At 39.8% G+C, this 24,468-nt stretch overlaps 1 protein-coding gene across 1 annotated transcript in view; it reads left to right on the top strand.

Annotated features, from left to right (window-relative positions):
• Positions 1 to 24,468, top strand: part of WWC2 (WW and C2 domain containing 2) — a 158,138-nt gene that overhangs the window by 75,881 nt on the left and 57,789 nt on the right. Inside the window, exons 5-9 of the mRNA XM_063136031.1 lie at positions 442 to 521; positions 10,378 to 10,507; positions 11,205 to 11,351; positions 14,616 to 14,689; positions 17,679 to 17,918. Coding sequence (XP_062992101.1) covers positions 442 to 521; positions 10,378 to 10,507; positions 11,205 to 11,351; positions 14,616 to 14,689; positions 17,679 to 17,918 — 671 coding nt within the window. The remainder of the gene's footprint in view (positions 1 to 441; positions 522 to 10,377; positions 10,508 to 11,204; positions 11,352 to 14,615; positions 14,690 to 17,678; positions 17,919 to 24,468) is intronic.

The following is a 24,468-nucleotide window of genomic DNA, read 5'->3' as shown; positions in this document are numbered from 1 at the left end:
AGCCTTGGGCTTTTGAGCACCCCTTCCCTTCATCTATTGCATTGCAGCAATGAAATTTGCTTTTGTTTTTAACAAGCCACGATTTATTGTTATGTCCAAACAGATACAAACTATGGTTAATTTCAACTATGGTTTAGGGTAACAAGCTAACTACAAACCATAGTTTACTATCCTGACTTTAGTGTTATATCCAAACAAGATCAATGTGGAGCTTCAGGAAGGGAGGCATTTTACACACAAAATAGAACAAGGCAATCCCCAGTGATAATGTATCATATGGTTGTAATATCTGAAAAGTAAGAACAAGGATTATTTCAGATTCCAGAACTAGCCAAGAATGAAAGTTATTGTTTTGGTAACATGTAGAAGTGCTAATTATTCTAAACTATGTGTTCCACTGTCTCAAAAGGGATGTCTGAACCTTTTATTTTTGTATCAAAGGTTAAAAAGCTGAAGAGGGAACTCTTGCAGATGAAGCAAGAATTACTATATAAGGAGCAAGGCTATGAAACATTGCAACAGTGAGTATAAGAAAATAATTGAAATTGACTTAAATAATCCAGTCTGCTGGTTAGGACCAAATCAAATAGAATTATTGCATCCGTTTACAGAAAAAAGCTTTGGAATAAGGAAACAGTTGAGAAAAATCTACTGCCTATAGGAAAATCTAACCTCTTTTTTAAAAATAAGTATCTTTTTTTAAAACCTAGGTTTCTGAAAAGTTCAGGAAAAAAACATAAAGCTGTTTCAGAGATTTAAAAAGCAAGAGAATTGAATGATTCCCTTTGCCATGTGTATGACAGATAGCAAAAAACAGCTGAAAAAAGACAAGAGCAGCAGTGTTTCTGATACATGTGCCCTTAAAGGAGGGCTGGGCACCTTCGAGAGATCCAGTGGGCATTTTTGCCCTCTTTCCCCCAGCTGCAGGCCACAATGTTGGGTGACCTGAAAATTTATTTTTCAACAATTTTTTAACTAAAAAGAATGTCTGAAGCTTTATGGAGCACTAAAGCATGTAACTCCTCTGCTGAGGGAACTGCACTGGCTGCCTATTGGCTAACGGGCCAGGTTTAAGGTTCTTGTACTTGTGTACAAAGCCCTAAACAACTTGGGGCTTCTCACCTACCAACCTGTCCGGTCACTGAGGTCATCTGAGGGTCTGCTCCTGGTGGTCCCACATAGATCCATCCTCCAATTGGAGTCCACCAGGGGAAGAGCCTTCAGCGTGGTGGCTCCCCTCCTGTGGAATTTCCTGTCTCTGGAGGTCGGACAGGCGCTAACTTTGTACTCCTTTCGGCACCTCCTGAAAACATCATTATTCCAGGGAGCCTTTCCTTAATGTCCAGCCATGAGTCACTGCATTTGCTTCTTTTAAAATTTGTTTTAAGTGTTTTATTCTGTTTATATTTTCATTTTATCTTGTACACCGCTCCGAAATTTTCAATGGGGAGTGGTATATAAATATTGTAAATAATAATAATAATGAGATCAAATTTAGCTTGCAAAGAAGCTCAGTTTCACATTTGGGGCACTCTGTAGTGCTCCAGTCACCATTTTGTTTCATAACACTTTGTTTGTTTGTTTGTTTTCTAGGGAGGGGGCACAGTGGTTGGGTAGCAGAAGTTACATGTGGGCCATGTGTTGCCCACCCCTGCCTTAAAGTGTGGTTAGGCCTTTACTGCATATGCAGCTGTCATGGAAAAAGACATGTTCTAGTGAGAAAGTTTAAACACTCAAGGCAGAAGTTGACATTTATTTTTCTTTCTTTTCTATGCTGCCCAATAGCCAAAGCTCTCTCTATATTTTCATACCACTCAAAAGCCACAACAAGTTGCAGATTGGAGAAATCGCATGAGGTTTTGTCCCACCTATCCCCAAATGTGAATTCTTACAGTGCCCTGTACTGAGTAAACTGTGGACAGACACAGTGTGAACACCTATTTGGCCACCGTCCCTGTCCTGAAGAGGAAGAGTCAGCAGTCTAAATTGGCGAGGAGGCAAAATAATATTAATAATGAAATCATATTTACTATAAACAGATAGTAAATCTGTACAGCCCACCATTAAATATGTTTACTTGGAAGTAAGTTGAAGAGATTCCTTGCAACCTAATAGGCTGAGAATTCAGTTCATTTGTTGATGAACTGGCAATCAGAACTGGTTGAGAATTTAGACCTGTCTGTGATTCATTGCTGTCAGGGTGCTGGAAAGACATACCATGTGCCCCTGTGAAGTTGAAAAGAATTAAAGTTTATGCACTGTTCACAGTAGCAAGCCTTTTAAATGTAAATAAAGTCCAGGGAGAGGGTGGAAAAATTAACTTGTACTTCTTTAACCATAATTTAGTTTTCACTTAAAGCATACTTTTTAAAAACCAAAACCCTAATTCTGAAGCTTAGAAACTTCTGCTACTATTCCAAGATTAAAGGTTAGCCAAACACACTGGTTATATTACATTAATGTAACAATGAAGTATTGTTTTAAAGCAACTTGCTTGCAAGCAATTTTGATAGGAATCTAAAACATGTTTGGGAAACTTTCAGTGGCATACCACAAGCAAACAATGGACATTTGTTTTTTTAAAAAAATCAGTTGGCTAGTTTTTGGCTAGCACTAATTCCATTTATTGAAAACAGGGAGTCGGAATATCTAGTATCCTGGAGAGCTTTTTATTATTTTTCATTTCTGCCTTACACATGATAAAAACAGTTGCAGCTTAAAATGTGAAACATCATACTCTGAAGCAGCAGGCAAGACCTCTCATTCGTATCACTTGTTTTTGTACGCAGTTACTCTATTTGGGTGATAGGGTGGCTAAAATAAAAATTGAGCAGGGAGTAATTTTCTGCTGTCCATAGAACTGGGATCTTCGCTGGGTTCAGACACAATACTTCACTATAGTGAAGACTAACTACAGTTTGGCCAAGTTCAGACATAACGACAAACTGCAGTTAGTTGAAAATGGGAAGCCAAAGCTTCCGATCTCCTCCTTGCAGACACATTAGGAAATTCACAATGTTGAGGCTCTTTTAAATAACACTAAACTGCGATTAGCGTTACATCTGAACCCAGCCTTTGTAAGCTTAAAGGTAGTAGTAAGGGAAAACGTTTTACTACTGATGTTGTTTCCTTCACTTCTGGCTGAAGTCTCTCTCATGCCATACTGCCTTAGCACCTATATCAAGATGAAACAGATATGCATTTCTACTCCGCTGATATGCATATAGTTCATTTTCAAGATGGGGAATGTGATAATACTGTTACCTTGAGCCAAAACACACACACCAAGCAAACAAGCAGGTGGTACACTTTTCACACTGTTTATTCAAATAGGCTTCTGAGTTGCTGTCAACTCTGCTGTGTAAAACTGTAATGTAACAAAATAGATACTGCAACGAAGAAAAACAAATCTGAAGTAGTGCAAGCAAAAGATTGTAATAAAAACATCACGATGTGTTTTGAGTACAAACTCTTTTTCAGGGAAATCGTTTAAAAATTATAAATAGTCAAACTCAGTTCTCCAGGTTCTGGGTTTCCTTGTGTTATATGTCAGTGCTACCTTTTTCTCATACTACTACAGCATATGTCCAGGTTTGGATGATCAGCAAGGGAATCAATGCAGCGTCAGTCATGCAACTGGTATTACCCTAATTACCCATGCCAGATCGTAGATTGCAATATCATCCAAACGCAGTGTGCAGCATAGCGTAGTACATTTGCACCCACTCCACAACCCATGGCTTGCAGTACGAGTTGTAGTGTGGGTGAAACTGTACTATGCTTGTGCCATGCTCCAGCTTCAGATGACACAGCAATCTGTGACGCAGTGCAGGTAATTGGGGTAAACCTGGCCATGTGACTGGGCACGTACAAGGGCAAAGGAAACAACTGATACTGTATTATTTTCCCTGCTGATCATCCGAACACACCCAAAATAGACACATCAATCTTGGATCCCACAGCATGGGAACATTCCATACTCAAATTCTGGCTTTTATTAGAAGCTGGAATGGTCGAAGGTATCCTTTGAGAAATAGGAATGTCTTGACCTGGGAAAACTCCCTGACAACATTGCTCTGGTTCCTCTCTAGATTGCTTCCTAAGCTCTGCCTCTGTTCATAACTTTCCCCCTGAGCTAACATCCCTGTCTGCCATGTACATGGGTCAGGAACTGTTGTGGACTGTAGAGAGTGCGTGTATATTGGCTGCATACCCAACTAGAAATAGCACACTCTTTTCTCTGAGATGAGTATATGTATTTTGGTTCTCATATATCTTGAGACACCGGTTGACTAGCACAAATGCACCTATATCCTTACAAATAACCTAAGAAGCTGCTCTGGGGTGGTGTGTATGTAATTAATAGTATGTAGATATAAATTTGAGTTTTCTCATTAACTGAAAACTGATCGTGAAAAATTATGCTAAACTTTAATAAATTCTTTTAAATAGATGCACCACTTTCTTTTGCTTTACAGATATGCCACATATTTGCATGTATGGTTTTACCACACAGGAACCACGGTTATCTGTAATGGACTAATGGATTTTGTTGTGGTGATAAAGCCTATGCCAGTTAATTCCCTTGGTCAAAACGGACTCTGGTAGTGATGTTGTTTTGTTGTTTATTCGTTCAGTCATTTCCGACTCTTCGTGACTTCATGGACCAGCCCACGCCAGAGCTTTCTGTCGGCTGTCGCCACCCCCAGCTTCCCCAAGGTCAAGTCTGTCACCTCCAGAATATCATCCATCCATCTTGCCCTTGGTCGGCCCCTCTTCCTTTTGCCTTCCACTTTCCCTAGCATCAGCCTCTTCTCCAGGGTATCCTGTCTTCTCATTATGTGGCCAAAGTACTTCAGTTTTGCCTTTAATACCATTCCCTCAAGTGAGCAGTCTGGCTTTATTTCCTGGAGTATGGACTGGTTTGATCTTCTTGCAGTCCACGGCACTCTCAGAATTTTCCTCCAACACCACAGTTCAAAAGCATCTATCTTCCTTCGCTCAGCCTTCCTTATGGTCCAGCTCTCGCAGCCATAGGTTACTACGGGGAATACCATTGCTTTAACTATGCGGACCTTTGTTGTCAGTGTGGTGTCTCTGCTCTTAACTATTTTATCAAGATTTGTCATTGCTCTCCTCCCAAGAAGTAAACGTCTTCTGATTTCCTGGCTGCAGTCAGCGTCTGCAGTAATCTTTGCGCCCAGAAATACAAAGTCTGTCACTGCCTCCACGTTTTCTCCCTCTATTTGCTAGTTATCAATCAAGCTAGTTGCCATAATCTTGGTTTTTTTGAGGTTTAACTGCAACCCAGCTTTTGCACTTTCTTCTTTCACCTTTGTCATAAGGCTCCTCAGCTCCTCCTCGCTTTCAGCCATCAAAGTGGTGTCATCTGCATATCTGAGGTTGTTAATGTTTCTTCCTGCAATTTTAACTCCAGCCTTGGATTCGTCAAGCCCAGCACGTCGCATGATGTGTTCTGCATACAAGTTGAATAGATAAGGTGAGAGTATACAACCCTGCCGTACTCCTTTCCCAATCTTAAACCAGTCCGTTGTTCCGTGGTCTGTTCTTACCATTGCTACTTGTTTGTTATACAGATTCCTCAGGAGGCAGACAAGATGACTTGGTATCCCCATACCACCAAGAACTTGCCACAGTTTGTTATGATCCACAGTCAAAGGCTTTAGAATAGTCAATAAAACAGAAATAGATGTTTTTCTGGAACTCCCTGGCTTTCTCCATTATCCAGCGGATATTGGCAATTTGGTCTCTAGTTCCTCTGCCTTTTCTAAACCCAGCTTGTACATCTGGCAATTCTCGCTCCATGAATTGCTGGAGTCTACCTTGCAGGATCTTGAGCATTACCTTGCTGGCATGTGAAATAAGTGCCACTGTACGATAGTTGGAACATTCTTTAGTGTTTCCCTTTTTAGGTATGGGGATATAAGTTGATTTTTTCCAGTCTGATGGCCATTCTTGTGTTTTCCAAATTTGCTGGCATATGGCATGCATCACCTTGACAGCATCATCTTGCAATATTTTAAACAGTTCAGCTGGGATACCGTCGTCTCCTGCTGCCTTGTTATTAGCAATGCTTCTTAAGGCCCATTCGACCTCACTCTTCAGGATGTCTGGCTCTAACTCACTGACCACACCGTCTGAGCTATCCCTGATATTATTATCCTTCCTATACAGATCTTCCGTATATTCTTGCCACCTTTTCTTGATCTCTTCTGTTTCTGTTAGGTCCTTGCCATCTTTGTTTTTGATCATACCCATTTTTGCCTGGAATTTACCTCTGATGTTTCTAATTTTCTGGAAGAGGTCTCTTGTCCTTCCTATTCTATTGTCTTCTTCCACTTCCGCACATGGCTTGTTTAAAAATAATTCCTTATCTCTTCTGGCTAACCTCTGGAATTTTGCATTTAATTGGTCATATCTCCCCCTATCACTGTTGCCTTTTGCTTTCCTTCTTTCTTGGGCTACTTCCAGTGTCTCAGCAGACAGCCATCTTGCCTTCTTGGTTTTTTCTTTGGGATGTTTTTTGTTGCCACCTCTTGGACAATGTTGCGAATTTCTGTCCATAGTTCTTCCGGGACCCTATCTACTAAATCTAGTCCCTTAAATCTGTTCTTCACTTCCACTGCATATTCATTAGGAATATTAGTGAGCTCATGGTAGTGATAGAGTACTTTTAATCCTACTTGTTTGGAAGGTAGAATAGAAGATAATAGGAGATGAGCAATAAAAGAAGCAGAGACCTATAAAAACAACTGTGGTAAAGGCAGTGCTCCAGGGGAATGAGAGAATTAAAGAAGTCAAGAGACTGGAATCATGGAGGAAAAGGAAAACTAGGAGAAAGAATGGGCAGAGAGGAAAGGCACACATGTGAAAGTATAACATGAGAACCAAAATACATATACTCATCTCAGATAGAAGAGTGTGTTGCTTCTTCTAGTTGGGTATGCAGCCAACATAAAAGCAATCTCTACATTAAAATCAGTGGGAGTTTTGCCATGGATTCCTATAGGAGCAGCTTGTCACCCCCCTCTGTATGAACTTGGATCCACCTTTTTTGAAATTTGGCTTCCTGTCATCTCAGTTAATGTTTAACTTTCAGCTCATATATAAGGTCGTCATCTGTCTATCTTCCTGTATTGCTGGGGCAGAGGGGATTTCTTTCCAAGAATTCTAAAGCATGACAAATTATGTTCATAATTTTAGAGTCCTTTTTTTAATTGGGAGCTTAATGTCTCAAAGTCAAGAAAACGCAATGTCCTCGGTGCACGTATTCTGTGTAAGGTACCATATGTACACTTGGTGTTGAAGATTAAGTCTTACTTTGAAAGTGTTCGTGCATCTTTATCTTGGAAAACATAAGTTTGCAACTAATAGAAAATGATAGATTAAAAAAGGAGGGGAAAGGATTTTATTTATTTACAATACTTATATACCACACCATATCTAAAACAGGTTCTGGAGCAGTGAACATGAGAAGTAAAAAGAACTAAAACACCATTGTTAAAATTGTTCTTTTAAAAACAGAATACCAAAAAAAAAAAAAAAAAAAAACCACCTGTGGCTGGTTAGTTAAGGAATGCTTCCTGGAAGAGAGCTGTTTTCAGGAGGCACTAAAAGCAGCATAGTGTTGGAGCCTGCCTGATCTCTGTGGCAGGGAGTTCCAAAGAAAAGGGGCCACCACTGTGACGCCCACGCTTCACTGGGTTTACTCTGGATCACTCTTCTTTGTTCTAGAACCCAAAGTACCCAGCTCAGGGGCCTTCGTCAGGGGTTTGGGATGCTAAAGCCATCCCTGTGGTGCTCCTACTTTTGTTTAGGCCCCACAGCTATAAAGATCTGCACCCTTGCCCCAAACTTTTCCCGTCCACTGCCACCATAGATCGACCTGTACTCTAATGACCACACCAGGTGTAAATGAATGTAATTTATTAACAAGACATCAATGTAGGTTCAAAAGCTTAATGGTTTCTCTCAGTTCACAAGCATATGGTTTCAAAGTATAACTGCATAACGGTTTCAGATGATAATTTCACTTAAGCGTTTCAAATATAACTTTATAAGTACTCCTACCTTCTCTCTCCCACACTCTAATCCACCAGAACAACAAAGCACGCAGACCCTTCCTATCTATATTCCACACCCTCACTCTCATCTCATATCATTCCTCTCTTCAGCAGCAGCATATATATCACACAGTCGTCTGACTCCTCCCCTTCTCACAGCCAATCCAGACACTTCACACAAACATCCAATCAGCACTCTCCTTCCATCCAGCACTCACTCCCCCCTCTATGGCTTCATACTTACCATTCTGCTATAAACACACAGCGAGTACCTTCTTTAAACTCTGCAAACCTTAAAAAACTTTCATATTAAACCTAACAACATAGCTACATGCAGTAAAACATCACAACCACATTGAAGATTCTTCTCTTGGTGGACCCCAATTGGGCCATATGTCCATGTAGAACCAACAGGAGCATGCCCTCTGATGACTTCAGGGACAGGGCAGTTTGGTAAGGCTCTCTCTTGGGTGTCCTGGTCCCAAGTTGTTTAGGGCTTTGTACACTAGTGCCAAAACCTTAAACCTGGTGCAGTAGAGAATAGGTAGCCAGTGCAGTTTCCTCAGCAAAGGAGTTGCATGTTGAAAAGGGCAGCTCAATAGCTCCAGCTAGTGCAGCCCTACATAGAACGCATTGCAGTAATCCAGTCTTGGGGATATTAACTCCTGTACCACTGACCAAACTATCCTTGTCCCAGAGAGCCCGGAGTTGGCAAAACAGCCAAAACTGGTAAAAGGCACTCTGAGCTGTCATGGCCACTTGGGCCTCCAGCAACAATAATGGATCTAGGAGTAACCCCAGAATACAACCCCATCCTGAACAGGCAATGAGCCTATCTCCTGGGCTCATACTTTTTAGTTTGTTGCTTGTATAGAGTGCTACGTTTCTTGCTTTAGTTGTTTGTAGCTTTTATATGGTAGCTTTAATTCTGATCTTTAGATATTATGGTTGTGTTTACCTTTTTATGCGAACTTATTTGAGAGTATTCTTGCTGAATGGTGGGAGGTATTTATTGTAGATAAATAACTCATTTTCTTAACTTCTATGGTTTTCTTAAATTGTTCCTTCGGAAAGTATGCACTGTAGCTAGAGATGAATAAAAATAATTTGTCTAGCATTTGTAATGTGCAAAGTGTTTTGTAATCCATTGCATTACTCTCTAGGGGACAAAACCAACATTACTTTAAATGTGTATTTAGCAGCTGCCTCCCCATTTTTACTCTAGAGTAGGTGCAGATCTTAAAAGCCCCCTTACTCTCCTACTAGAGTCCTGATCCAGATTGGGTCCTCTGCTCCTACTCTAGAGTAAAAATCAAATGGATATAACTGTTAGATACAGATTTAAAGTAATGCCTGTGGTAAATGGGACCCAGATCTATATGATTGAGGACAGATTAGAAGCCAGGTTACTCACACTCAGGTTCAGCACTAGATCCATCTTAGGTCCAATGGCTTCCATCTACATCGTCCAAGAAATGTTTCATTCTTTAAAGAATTGCTGTGTACTTTAGAAAGTGTTTATTATGTATATAGTTCTTCCATGATATGCTATGGTACTTGCCCTGGTAGTTGTTTTGGGATCAGGTGGGATCTCATCGACTCACATGTGGAAGCAGAACAGCTGTTATGTCTAGGGAAGCGTAGAACTAGAAGAATGAGAATGCAAATTAACTTTTGTTCATATTTTCTCTGCAAGACTTTTAGTTCAGAATATCTTCTTAATTTGTGAAAAGTCATGTAGTTTTGAATACAGATGAGCCCAAAGAAGAAAAATCTAAAGAGTGAACAATAATAGAAGTCCTTTCTTCGTTAGATATGATGAACAGCAGTAAAAATACGAACTGATGCTGCAATATGATTATCCTTTTGCACCTCTGAAAATTAATGCAATCCTATGCATCTTTACTCATAAGTAAGTTTCACTGTGTTCAGTGGGGTTTATTTCCACATGAGTGTGCATAGGATTACAGCTTTAATTTCCATGTGATTAGAGTCTTTCGCATGTCAGTGAGAATTTCTTAAGGATCTCAGTAGTGCTGTTGAATTCCTGAAGCAGACTCTGTAGGAATTTCCCTTTAAAACTTTACTGGTTTGTTTTTTTGTGGGGAAGTAATTGAAGAAATAGAAGTGGGTTAAAGGTTAAAGAACTTCCATCTTTTCTGTTTTAATTGTAGCTAGGAGAGATAATATTTTTAGAACTATCCATTATTTTCTTTCCCCAGTATGATTTCCCTCTGAATACCAAGCACAACCTTCTTTTTCTACAGTTAATACCAATATCTCTGTTTTACAGAATTGACCAAAAAATGTCTGGAGGCCACAGTGGATATGAACTAAGTGAAGCCAAAGCCATTGTAAATGAACTGAAGTCTATAAGAAAGGCTATAAGCTCTGGTGAGAAAGAGAAGCAAGATTTAATGCAGGTATTTTGTTTCCTAAATTTTGATACCATTTGTGTCACGAATGGTAAGGTAGATGTGTGTGTGTGTGTGTGTATTTATTTAGCTAATCATGGTTTCTCACCTGGACGTCTTGAAATAGCTTATTTTTGTGATATGTATACATTGTGCAAAGATGACTTGAATTGGGTTTACTTTCTAAGTGGTTATGGGAAAGCAACCTTCCCCAACCTAGTTCCCTTTAGACGTGTTGGCCTACAACTCCCACCATCCTTGATCAGGCTGGCTGGAGCACATGGGGCTTGTAGTTCAAAACATCTGGAGAGCACCAGGCATGTGGTATTGATGAACATCTTTGGGTGTCTCTTTGGGTGTCTGTACACTCCTCCTGCCTGTGTACTTTTTGTTGTGTGGTATAGAGCCAGTGTGGCTTAGTGGCTAACGTGTCAGACTGAGAGTTGGGAGATCTGGGTTCTAGTCCCCACTCGGCCATGAAAAAAAACACTGGGTGACTTTGGGCCAGTCACAGACTCTCAGCCCAACCCACTTCACAGGGTTGTTGTTGTGAGGATAAAATGGAGACGAGGAGGAGAATTATGTACACCGCCTTGGATTCCTTGGAGGAAAAAAGGCAGGATATAAATGCAATAATAAATAAATAAATAAATTGTGTGTTGATCTTTTATAATGCAGTAGTGAAACATTTTTGCCTTTTTTTCAGAGTCTTGCAAAACTGAGAGAGAGGTTTCTCCTCGACCAAACTATTGGCAGATCAGAATCAGATTTGAGGTGCAGCCCAGCACACTCCCAGCTGTCTCTCTCTAGGCAGACTTTGGATGCGGGGTCTCAGACAGACATTTCTGGTGATGTAAGTTTTTCAGACAACAGTTTTACCCTGCAATTGCTCAGCCTTATTCGCAGGATTTTACAGGAGTCCTGATGAAGACATCTTCTACTCATAACCCTTCCACTATTTTCCCATTGATTTTTCCATCTTTATTTATTCATTTATATACTGCCCCACACCTGAAGCTCCCTGGGTGGTTCACAAAAGTTAAAACAGTAAACATTAAAAAGTATACAAAATTTAAAAACCATCAGAAACATAAAAACAACAGTATAAAAACAAGAGCATCCATTTAAAAAACAACAGTTCTGGGGTCCGTTAAAAAACAAACTTAGCGTTGTTAAATGCTGTTAAATGCCTGGGAGAAGAGAAAAGTCTTGACCTGGCGCCTGAAAGATAACAGTGTTGGCGCCAGGCGAGCCTCATCAGGGAGATCATTCCACAGTCGGGGGGCAACCACTGAGAAGGCCCTCTCCCTTGTTGCCATCCTCCGAGCTTCCCTCGGAGTAGGCACTCGGAGGAGGACCTTAGATGTTGAGCGTAGTGTACGGGTAGGTTCATGTCGGGAGAGGCGTTCCGTCAGGTATTGCGGTCCCAAGCCATGTAGGGCTTTATAGGTTAAAACAACACCTTGAATTGGGCTCGGAAACATATAGGCAGCCAATGCAAGCGGGCCAGAATCAGTGTTATATGCTCAAACCTCCCTGTTCCAGGTATCAATCTGGCCACTGCATTCTGCACAAGCTGCAGCTTCCGAACCGTCTTCAGAGGCTGCCCCATGTACAGGGCATTGCAGTAATCTAATTTGGAGGTTACCAGAATATGGACAACTGAAGCTAGTTATCCCGGTCCAGATAGGGGCGTAGCTGGGCCACCTGTGCCACCGAGGCCACCTGAGCTTCAAGTGACAGAGATGGTTCTAGGAGAACCCCCAAGCTACGAACCTGCTTCTTCAGGGGGAGTGCAACCCCATCCAGAACCGGTTGAACACCCCCCATCCGGTCAGAAGAACCACCCACCAGCAGCATCTCAGTCTTGTCTGGATTGAGTTTCAGTTTATTAGCCCTCATCCATTCCATTGTCACGGCCAGGCACATCCACAGCCTCACCTGATAAAGATGAAAAGGAGAATTAGAGCTGTGTGTTATCAGCGTACTTTTCTTTCCACTGACAATCCATTGAAGGAAATAGTTGCACAGTCCTCCTGACTGTTAGTGTTAGATCCCCTCCCTTTGGAAGCACCCTATAATGTGGGGGGAAGAGAAGAAATAGCTGTAGAACATTCTTGAAGGGATTTGAGTCATATGGCTGGCTCTTGCTCTTGCTATGCTTATCGCTAGTCAAGATGGCTAGAACATTCCAGACAGAAATATTTCTCAAGTATGGCCGAAGCCATGCTCTTCTGTGATATATGTGGAAGTGCGAAGGCTGTATTTCACAGGAATATCTTTTAAATGATAGAAACAGGGCTTCCTCCTGCAACTTTCTTACAGTCATCTGATTGCCTAGAGGCTGAGGTGAGGTGGAAGCAGCAGAAAATACAATAAGCTAAGTTGAGAGGGAGCCAAATTTTCTAGTGGGAATAGTTAGTGTGGCATATTTAATTTATGGAGATAAATTAAATAGTGTGGCATATTTAATTTATGGAGAAAATGGTTTTTAAATACCTATAATAAAGATGATATTTTCCTCTGAAATGTAAACAATTTCTCAGGTAAACAATTTAAAAATCATGGCAGTAAGCACAGTTTTTCATAATCTACTTTGTTTAAAAGGTTCCTTTATTAAGAATGAAAGTTCAGTGGAGTTGCTATGGTCCCTAGCAGCTGTTTGAAATATTTGTAAAACTTTTTGAAACCTGAAACTTCATACTCCGTACTCTTCAATATTATGAGGTCGCTTGTCCTATGGTATTTCACCTTCTCTAACTTTAAATGTTAAAAAAATAATGCAGTTAACTTACTAAACTATCAAGGCAATTGAATGAGAAAGTGAAGCTACCAAACACCTATGCTAATTGGAGTCCATTCTATCCTTAGCAAGCATAGGGAATTTCTCCTGTTTAATAAATTCTGTTTTGTCTTTATCATAATTTTTGCCCTTTTGTGTTATATAACCAATTTTCTTTTGTTTTTGTTTCCTCTCCCTGAATATTCCTGTGTGTACACTGCAACAACTCCCTCAATACAAATCACTGCAAAGTTCCATTGGATCCCAGGAGTAAACTTTACCTAAGGGGTTTAATTCTGCTCCAAATTGGATTTAATTTGACAAACACTCTCACTCTCATAGTGAAAATGTGCATCACTGTTCTTGGGGGGAAATGTTTTGTCTTATTAGTTACTGGTGTATACTGGACATTTTTGGATTTGCATTTGCTTTCTTTTCTGGCTTCTCCTACAAAACTTTTGGGTATCCCAGTGAGGAATTTAAGTTAACATTGTTATGTTATATTCTATTGGTATAACATTTCAAAAGAGTGTCTATTTTTTATGTTAAACTGAAGTAACTTTAAAATCAATAATTAATTTAATTTCCAGTAAGGACTTAAAGGAGTCCATTGGACCCACTAGCAGGTTGATGCTGCCTAAAAGACATTGTATTAAAGGATTAAAAAAATCTCATATTTCATAGACTTCATTTCTCCCAAAAGGGAAAATACTCATGGAAAAGTCAAGTTTAAAGCTTCCTAGTTTCAAATTCTGGTGAGGAAAGATCCCATCCTAAATTTATTTTGTACATCTGAAACTGACTGATGGAATTAACGTTTTGAGCAACTTTGGGTTCTCATTGAAGGCTCTGCCAGCCATAGGGTTACATCCACAAATATTTTCCAAATGCTGGTATATTTCTTTAAGGTACCATGATGAAAGGATGTGGAAGTGATTGTACTAGGATTTTCTGAGAAGAAGCCCAAACTTGAATGTCTTTTTTAGCAATCTCAATTTCATTGAAGTCCTACTTTGAACTTCATTGATCTCCACCAAAGTTCTGAGTTCAAAGTAGTAAGTAACAACTTGGGACGTATTAAATGCTGCTTCAAAGTAGGCCTTAAAAACAGAATTGTACCTACTTCTATTGAATTCTGTCCTGAGGTTATTTAACAGTAGAAAATGTTAATTTCTTTTAGAAATATTTGAGTAAGTGTGAGCGTTTGTGCTGGGAAAAAAGTGGTTACTGTCTTGAAACGTGTTTCTATTTATTTAGATAATTTTAGGTAATTAAATTGCTTTCTGAGTTTGTTTTAATTGATTTGTGCAATAAGGTTAGTGGTTCTCTCAACAGGTTGGTGTCAGAAATATGACCAATTTAGCTGAAAAGGTCAGATTAAGTCTCCAGTATGAAGAAGCCAAAAGAAGGTAATGACAGAGTTTATTTCTTTGTTAAAATGTGGATTTGTATCTGAGTTTATGAAACCTTGCAGCCAATCTAATGCTTGCAGTGACATCTACTGGATGCATTTACAGGAAACATTACCTAACATTGTTAGCAGGATCACTTATTTGTATTCTTTCTAGTCGGCACAAACATTAAATGTTAGACTATTAGTGGGTGTTGAAAGAATGTAATCATACACAGATCTACAAATTATGAGAATAGCAGAAACAAATTACTACTACTACTACTGCTTGTAAGCAAGAGAGTGTGGACCAAACTAAAATAGAAGTTCAGGAGAGCATGATATTAGTTGCAAGTTCTGTCCAGTTTTCTGGCCTCTGTATTCATAGCAAAATAAACCCTACCGCTACACTTCAGAAGTGACTATAGATGTGAGATTCTCTTGCAGCAAAAATGTAATGTGTAAATTAGTCGCCTGAAGATCAGAATCTTAACGGTAATTTTTTAGAACATTTGCAGCTCAGTCCACAAACTATTGAAAGTGGAAATTGATTCATTCCCAAACCAGGAACATCTCCTGAAGTGTACTGAAGGACCAGGGCAGAAGGTACAAAGTGTGTCTGCCTAAATGTAGTATGGAAAGCTCAATTCAAGACCAAGTCAATGCTGAATGAAGAATTAATTCTATATAGCCAGCAGGCTCCTTGACATCGAAAACTTCCCACATGGCATAGGAAGCCACTTTTAAAACCTGGGGAATTTCAGAAATTGTATTCAGTGTAGGCTAGGAGTGGATGTGGAAGCTTCTGTTTAAAATAAAGAAATAGCAGACATTCTATTGGACATCCCATAATTCTTGGCTACATTTAAAAGAGTTCTCAGCATTGGTAGCCTGTGGACAGAAGGCAGTTCTACATTTAACAGATTCTCGCTGCCTATGCCTAAATAACAGAGTTATATTCAATCAAAATATGGGTAACAGAGAAAATAAAGGTATAGGAAGAGAACTGTGCTTTATTAGAGCATTCCTTCTAGAGAAGGAATGCAAGTTTAGGTTAGGAAAGAGTGATATAACAGCAGAATGGGCAGAAAATGTCAGGTTGTGATGGTCCAAGAAAGGATTTAAAAAATAAGTGGGATTTAGAGAGAAAGAAATAGACCAAGACCCATAACAGACCTTGTAGAAGGTCTGGTTTCAATTAACCAACCTCCTTGCTCCCTCATAATTCTAACAAGTTTGGAGTATAGATTCTAGAAATCTTCAGCAGGCCTCAGACAAACATATATAAGAGTAGTACTGGTGTCAAACACACAAAAATCTCTCTTAAAAATGAAAGTTGGTGTTGACACACTGTACCGGGCAGGATCTACACTACTGCTTTAAAATGGTTTATGACAGTAGTGACAACTGTTGGGGTCCAGGACACACTACATATACAGTTTTCAAACCATATTCAAAGTGTCATACCCTGCTTAGTGTAGATCTGGGCCCGGTTAACGGGTCTGAAACCTTAATACCCAGAAAGCAAGTATAGTATTAGATGGGGATATTGCAGGGTGTATAAAGTGCCTTGACACAGATCAAAAGATGTTGCCTCAAAGGCTAAGAGGGCATTTTAGTGTTCATGTCCTTGTTATCCTGGGCCCCTTCTATGAGACAGCTAACAAGGGTGCCAATTACGCTAGCGGATAACTGTCAGCATTGAGGAGAGGAAAAAAGGCCCTGTGAGACTGCCACCTCATCTTGTAAGTCATTGAACAACTGTCAAAACAGCTACTTTCAGATATTGCCAAGGTTAGCTAGATTTGAACTGGTGACCCAGAAAATAAAGCTGCTGCATTCTATTATCAATCTTGGGCTGCTAGACTGGCTTCTCTTCAAAATGCTCCATATACATATTCCACATGGACTTCATTGCTTAAAAAAATGAATTTGCACTCTCAAAAAATCTTTTGAATGTAAATTCATTTTCTCTCTCTCCAAAAGTATTTTATCACCAGTTTCAGTGAATAATGGGTTAGTCTCAAATCTACCCCTTGGGGCGTGGAGATTCAATACTAATGGTATAAGCTAGTGTTTTATTACACATCAAGCTCAAAGCAGACATTGACTACCTTTCATTTTGTGCTGCATTATTGCAAGGTATTTATTGCAAGATATTTAATGACAAAGGGGTGCAACAGATTATATGGATCTGATTGATCCCCTACATGGAGTAGGGAGTGGGAGTGAGAGCTCACGTTCTCTCCCTAGCCACCCAGTATGCCTGACCTCCATCTGACACCATCAGCCGTCCATCTGGTACATTACAGTTGTTCAGTATCTGTGTGCAGTATCTGTGTGCATAGATTCTGATTTTGTGATCGACAGATAAAATTTGGGAATCGTTTGCATCATTTCAGCTTACGTGTGTAGGTCCTACTCTCGTGTTGTGCCCTTGAGTAAGCAGTGGAATAGGGGCATCAAGTCAAGTGGGAGGGGAGGTACGGTGTGCTCTTGCTCTTGCTTCCTACCATGTGTAGCTGAGTTATCGGGTCTGTGTCATGTGATCTGACCAAGGCCTACTGCTTCCTTTGAAAGCCGGTGGCCCTGTTCAGACAACACACTAAACCATGCTGCTTAACCACAAAATGGTGGTTAAGCAGCATGGTTTAGCGTGTTGTCTGAATGGGGCCAGTATGATATACTTGCTGCTAAGCAGGGCTGGGCAACTTGTGGCCCCTCCAGATGTTTTGGCCTACAAGTCTCACCAGCCCTAGGCAACATAGCCAATGGTGGGACACAATTGGAGTTGTAGGCCAGAACATCCACAAGTTGCCTACTCCTGGGCTAAGTCTTCTTAGTTCAAGAGGTGTGATTCCTTTGATCTCAATACTTACATCCCATTGACTTGCCATGTCTAAATATATGTTTCTGTTATACCTGAGGTTCTTTAGCATACTTGCATACTTGGACGTCTAATGCTCATCTTCTCTCTCTTTCTGTCTCTCAATGTGTGTGCGTATTAGAATGGCAAACCTAAAGATTGAACTGTCTAAGTTAGAAAGTGAAGCTTGGCCAGGAGCGCTGGATATTGAGAAAGAGAAGTTGATGCTGATTAATGAAAAGGAAGAGCTTCTGAAAGAGCTTCAATTTGTCACCCCATGTAAACGCACTCAAGATGAATTGGAGCATCTAGAAACAGAAAGGAAGAGGCTGGAAGAGGAGCTATCTGTGAAAAGCACACCTAGTGATGAACTTTCAGAGAGGTATTTTCCCTCCTTCTCTCTATCATTAAGTACTTCCTTTTTCAATGTAACCTTTACGCTCATTGTAGAATCTGTGTGGTGCCCTGATGGGCCATTTTCCTTCAGTAGCTTTTCTGTGTATTTTTATTTATTTATTATTTATTTATTGCATTTTTATATCGCCCAACATCCGAAGCTCCCGAAGTTTTTAATTAAATTTATTATTAGTCCACTGGGCAGTAACATAAGGAGACCTTCACATCATGACAGAATTCACAGAGTTTGTATTATTCCAAGCTCTCTCTGTTGTTCTATTTGTGACCAGCATGAAGATACCTAGACCTGATGTTAAATAGCTGAAGAAACCCAGCAAAGCGCTATACATCATGCAGGTTTTGTGATAATAGCTGTGGTCTGTGTGAACTCTGCATTGCAAGTGTTACCTTTGTTGCTTCAGCACTGGAACCTTTTATACTTGATAGAGATATAATTGCAGACATGCCCTTGCATGCAAAAGATAATTTTTAAGAAGTATTGTATTAAGTTCAGAAGGGGAGGCCTGTGACTGCCAGGCTCTGCTCGATGGCACTACAGTCCACACCACGACTTATCAGCCTTCCAAGCATACTTAGAAAGAGAAATCTATGGTGTGAAAAATAGAATTTATATAAGAATTGCAACATAATTTTATTTATGGTGACTTAACAGTGTGTGAGAGCTTAAGTATAGAAAATATTGACTTCAGCAGATCATTTCTGAAGACTGCAAAAATGACTGCAGTCCTCTTTATTAATTGATTTTATTTGATTTGTACCCCACCTTTCTACCAAGAAAATGGCACTCAAGACAGTTTACAACAACAGATAACTAAAACTTGATTTAAAAAATTAAAACTTTTTTTAAAAAACATGACAATAACAGAATAAAACCGGTACCCAACTCAAAAGACCCACTTATCTGCTTGAATAAAACATCTTCGCCTGCCAGTGAAAAGATAGGAAAAAGGAAGCCAACCTAGCCCCACTTGGCAGGGAATTCCATAACTGCTGTGAAAAATAACCCCCTCTCACACAGAGTGGGTGTATTTGCATATATCAATAAGCCAGGAATCCTGGATTATTAAACTACAGTAGCAGGATCATCCACACAAACTGTTCACTACCACTTTGCACAAGTGGCTAAACAAAGCAAGCAAGGATAGTTTAGTGTGATGTTTGGAAACAAGTTCATGAATTATTGCACCCAAATAAGCCGGGATTCGTAAGTCAAAAACAAACCCTGGCTTATGATCCTAGTTTGTTTCGGCACAAGAAACCATCATTCTAGGTTTGGACTTCACACTAATCTATACCTGGCTGGTTTGTTTACCTGCTTGTTCAAAGAGAGGAGTGAATACATTGCATGCATCTGCATTCAACTCACTGACATTATGATTTATTTAGCTAAGGTTATTGGCTTATCGCTATATGCAAATATGGCCAATTATAAGAAGGGACATTTCCACAGTAATCACTAATTTTGTCCTGCAAGTAAAAAAAAACACCTATGTCTTGGTGACTCACCATCTGATCATCAAACAACCAGATTATCATGTGATAATTGTAACCATCGAATGAATAACTGGGTAGTCTAAATCCATTTTCAATAAAAGATCCAGTTCTTAAGGTGACACATGATAACAGCATAAGCTAGCATTTAGTACACATGAACTGAAAGTAAAAATGGTCAAGCTTTCTTTTTCTCTGTCGGTGACTTAGGGTGGAGTCATATGCATGTTTATACATGCATGCTAGGAGTTGTGGAACTTTTTTTCTGTCTAAACGTACATAGGATTGGACACTTAGACTATTAATAAATAAGCTAGAATAGATTTCCCAGAGGGGGAAGTATTGTGAGCTTCCCTTACAGGACTCTGTTTTACGAAGATGCAGTTCCCTGCAACCATTAAACATGTTCAGAAAAATCTTTGTTAACCTCAAAGAGAAGAGGATTGAGTGAGCCCTAAATCATTGTTGAAAACAAAGTTATTGAGCTTAAGTAAGTTTCTGTTGTACTTTTTGTTTGCTAGACCTTCTGAATTTTTAAGTGTAAAGATTCTGGTGTATTCAAGTATCCACAGGTATAAATGTACAGATTCTTTCCCTTAAGAACTTCTTTTTTTTATTAAGTGTGTGACTTTTCCCCTGAAGTGCATGTCTGCTTTTAAGCCTCGTGTGGCGCAGAGCAGTAAAGCAGCAGTTTCTGCAGCTGAAACTCTCCCCATGGCCTGAGTTCGATCCCAGCGGAAGCTGGTTTCAGGCAGCCGGCTCGGGTCGACTCAGCCTTCCATCCTCCCGAGGTCCAGTACCCAGTTAGCTGGGGGAAAGGGAATAACGGCCAGGGAAGGCAACGGCAAATCACCCTGCTATAAGGCCTGCCAAGAAAACGTCAGCGAAAGCTGGTGTCCCTCCAAGAGTCAGTAATAACTCAATGCTTGCACGAGAGGTTCCTTTCCTTCTTCCTTTTAATTTAATGCTTTTCAAATAGAAATCTTCTGTCTGCTTTGTGCAATTCTGCCTCTGGCAATGTATTGTCCTAGGCATGGAGGAACAAAAAGCCAGCTTTTAAAGTAAATACTATTAGGTTTTCCACAAGCTTTCTCTACATAATGTTGTAGTAGAAGGCAGGCATGACTTCTAGATGAGGAAGATGATAAAAAAATTACATATTGGCACAAAACTGCCCAAATTAGGGTACTGAGAAATTGTGTAAATTGAGGCTGCCATAATGCAATAGTTCTGGTAACCCCAGGACAGTTTGGAAATTGTTAGAAGAACTGGCATATTTTTAAAGATTCCTCCCCATGTCCTCACATTGTTTCTCCTAAGACTGTTTCAAAGTTAAGAACCTTCAGGATAGGAGAAGAGGAGGAAGTGATTGTCCCAGCTGTCTGGTCAAACCCAGATAGATATCATTATTGTTTTCCTACTCTTAATCTTCTGGATTTTAATATTTATATTGACTCAGATTCTGAATCTTCTGGTTTACCATCTTCACTTTTTAAAAAAAATTTCTTGCTCCAATCCCTTGTCTTAAACTCCCATTTGTTCTGCTGGCCACATCTCTGTCCTGTTTATCTTTCCATAACACTTTGCCTGTAATCATGATTCTTAAAGTGCTTCTAAATGGAGGGCTACAATCAAAAGGCATTGTGCAGCCATTTCATCTTTTCCTTCTCAAAGGATCTCATTCTGGGAAGTAAGAAGATGAAAGAAACAATGGGAAAACACAGGAGGGTTACAAATTGAAGACAGCGCAATCCGGACCCTGTGTAAAATTCTGTGCACCAAGCAGGTCAGAATAAACACCCTTAGGGAGCAATATTTTGGTTTCTGGGGTCCGAGGTCTGAAACAGGGCTTCGACCTTGAAGCCAGGAAACTGTACTCCCCACCCCCTCTCCCCCTCAAAAGTTGGCCCTGGGAGAACCATGCTACCTATCTCTCTGAGCTCGGAAAATGGAGTGCAAAGACCCTGAAGCCTCTGCTAGATGGGCGAAAATGCCCTTCTAGCTTAAATGCAGAGCAGGAGGCACAATATGCCTCGCTTTCAGCAATGAATACCCATAAGCATCCAAGTTCAGAGGCTTACAAGTACCGATAGGGCATAATATAATGCTTGTTTAGGCAGCATGCTGGCTGGTGCATGCTAGCAGTTGTAGGACTTTTTTCTGTCTAAACATGCATAGGGTTGCGCCCTTATTCTCTTTGACTTCTTTGATACAATTTATCATTATTTGATTCTTAGTTCTCTTTACAGTTTAAGATTTGGTGTTCCTGTTCTGTCTTGTTTTCACTCGTACCTCACAAATAGTTCTTTTAAAATCTGTCAGTGGGATGGGTCCAGTCATAGGGCTTTTAACTCACCTCTTTAGCGAAGCTTCTGCTTCTAGATTCTTTGTAGAATTAAGTTCAGCTCCTTTACACATGTTTTTTCTCCCAGGTTTTTGCTTTCTCTGCCTTTCTATATGTTTCATTACACAACCAGTAGGTGGTAATGTTGGTATAGCAGAATGCGCAAATACACATGGTTTCATTCTGCCATTCACACAGATACCAGCATTTCCTCATTAGAAAAACACCCAGACGCTATAATGGTGTTTTTATATTGTATTTCGTATTTGTGCTTTTAACCTGTTGGTTGTCTTATTATGGTTTTAATTTTTGTGAACCGCCCAGAGAGCTTTGGCTATTGGACGGTATAGAAATGTAATAAATAAATAAATAAATAAAATAAAATAAATTAATGGTTGCAAAGCACAGAAGTGGCCTTGGAGGATGACAACATTATGTAAAGCACCCGCAAAGTACCCTGAGTGAGGAATCACAAACACACAATAAATACCTTGTGTGGAAAGTTTCTCAGTCATACTTAAAACAGTTCAAACAACATGCTAAGCCATGGTTAGACTGCTAATACTTTTGCAGAAAATGGTTAGTGAGCATGTTTAAATCATGGTTATATAGCCACCATGATTAGGAATGGTTCACACGACATGCTAAGCTGTATTATTTAGCTTAACATGCTTAACAACCATGGCTTAGTGTGTCGTCTGGACTTAAGTTAGTCATGACTAACTTAAATCATATTGATTTCAGTGGGTTTACTCTAAGTATGACTAAGTCTGTATCCAACCCAATAGCTTCCCTGTTCTCCGTTTCCTTTTTCAGTTGGGGTCCCTTAGTGCTCTGTTCTTGGCTTCCTTGGCTTCACTCTTACATGCTTTCTCTTGGCAACCTGAGTTCTTCTTTTGGCTTGCAACGTTTCTGTTCTCCTGTTCTTAATATTTCATTGTTCTTACTATTTCAAACAGTGCAACCCTATGCATATCTACTTGGAAGTAAGTCCCACTGAGCTCAGTAGGGATTGCCCCCAGGTAAGTGTGCATAGAATTGCAACCTAATTGTTTTAAAGTTAAATCTACCCAGATCTCAGAACATTATCTCCAATTTAATATGTAGGACAGAGTTTGTGTTTCTCCCCTTAACATTTGTGGTTACTTTCTTTTTCACTTTCATTTGGCAACATCACTCTTCAGTCTCCTCAGTAAGTTACAAATTAGTGTATTATCTTTTGATCTTTCTCTTTATTTATCTCAGCTTGCATAACTGTGCTAGCTAACGTTTCTCGGTTGTCTCTAATATTTCTAACGTTTGTTCTTTTATCTACTGATTCTACTAAAAACCCTTATTCAAACCTAAATTCTATCTTGTGTTAATTATTGAAATGTGGTGTGTTCATCACATTTCCTGTTTCTCATCTTAAACAATTAACTTTGTTCTCAGCTGCTCTTCTCATTTTTCTTTCTTTGCACTTCAATCATACTGCAGAGGGGTGTGTGTGTATGTGTGTGTGTGTATTTCCATTCACCGACTTCCTCTACTGTTTTGCTTTAAGTTTAAAAGTCTTAAGTATTCTGCTACTTAGTCTCTCAATTCATCAAACTCTAGGCTTCTTCTTAATCTTCTACTCCGTTTTTCTATTTCTCGCTTCCATATTTGTCTCCCTCTAAATATTCAGCTGGCCTCTTCATTACATTTTAAGACATTATTAAATTTACATTTTCTCTCATGCATTTCCCACTTGATGACCTATGTTACCTTTAAAAAAAAATCTTACCCATTCCTAGGTTAATTCTTGTATTCTTTAATTTTTTCCTTCATTTACTCTCTCGCCCTGCTAGGGCAAAAAAAATCCTTCCATCTCTATTCTCCTTTTGTCTTACATCTTTCTTTCTTTTTACACTGTGAGCCTGCAGACAGGGGTTGATTTCCCCCCCTGTTTTCATAAAGTGCACACTGCATTTTAGGCACTTTCATATTGCTAGGGAAATTTCCCCTAACCTGATGGGGAAGGACCAACTCCAACAGCCGGTCCAGATGCAGAGGTTCTTTATTTTACTATATACGTAGGAGAACAGCCCACCCTCAGCAAACCGAAGGCGGAACTCTCTCCCCAGCATCCACATCAGCATACTTTTATACTCATCAGAGTTGCTCTGATGAAGTCATACTTTTCCCTCCTCCCTCCCGTGACTGATCACAAGTCCCATACATGTTCCATAAACAGAAACCCATTTTTACATAAACAATGCCATATTTTGGCAGCCTATGACCATACAAAATGTTGCATTCTATTCTTTGATAAGCACCTCAAGAAGAAATAGGAAGTCCAGAGTATACCCTGACCCTTCAGAAATGCCTAGTCAGGGGGCTTAAGATGATAAATAGATGCCACGATGCGCCTCCAAGTCTGTGTTCTCAGCCTGGTTCCTAAACACAAAGCAGTCATGTTCTAGGAAAAAGTAACACGTGGCCATAGCAGATAAGGAGCCAAGAGATCAGGACAGCCTTGAGGCTTTCTGTGTCTCTTTGTTTTTAGATGCACAAAGGTGGGGGCTAGAGGGAAAGTGTCAGGAGTGTGTTTGAAACATTCTTGAGCAATTTATTCACATCAAATTGAGGGGTTTCAAAGGGGTGCTTTCAGATTTCCTTGTCAATATGATGAAGTATCAGTAGGAGGGAGGGAATAGGA

The sequence above is a fragment of the Elgaria multicarinata genome, chromosome 10 (genome assembly GCF_023053635.1).
Source record: "Elgaria multicarinata webbii isolate HBS135686 ecotype San Diego chromosome 10, rElgMul1.1.pri, whole genome shotgun sequence".
Lineage (NCBI taxonomy): Eukaryota > Metazoa > Chordata > Lepidosauria > Squamata > Anguidae > Elgaria > Elgaria multicarinata.
The sequence above is the reverse complement of the archived record's forward strand: the minus strand, read 5'-3'. Positions and strand labels throughout refer to the sequence as shown.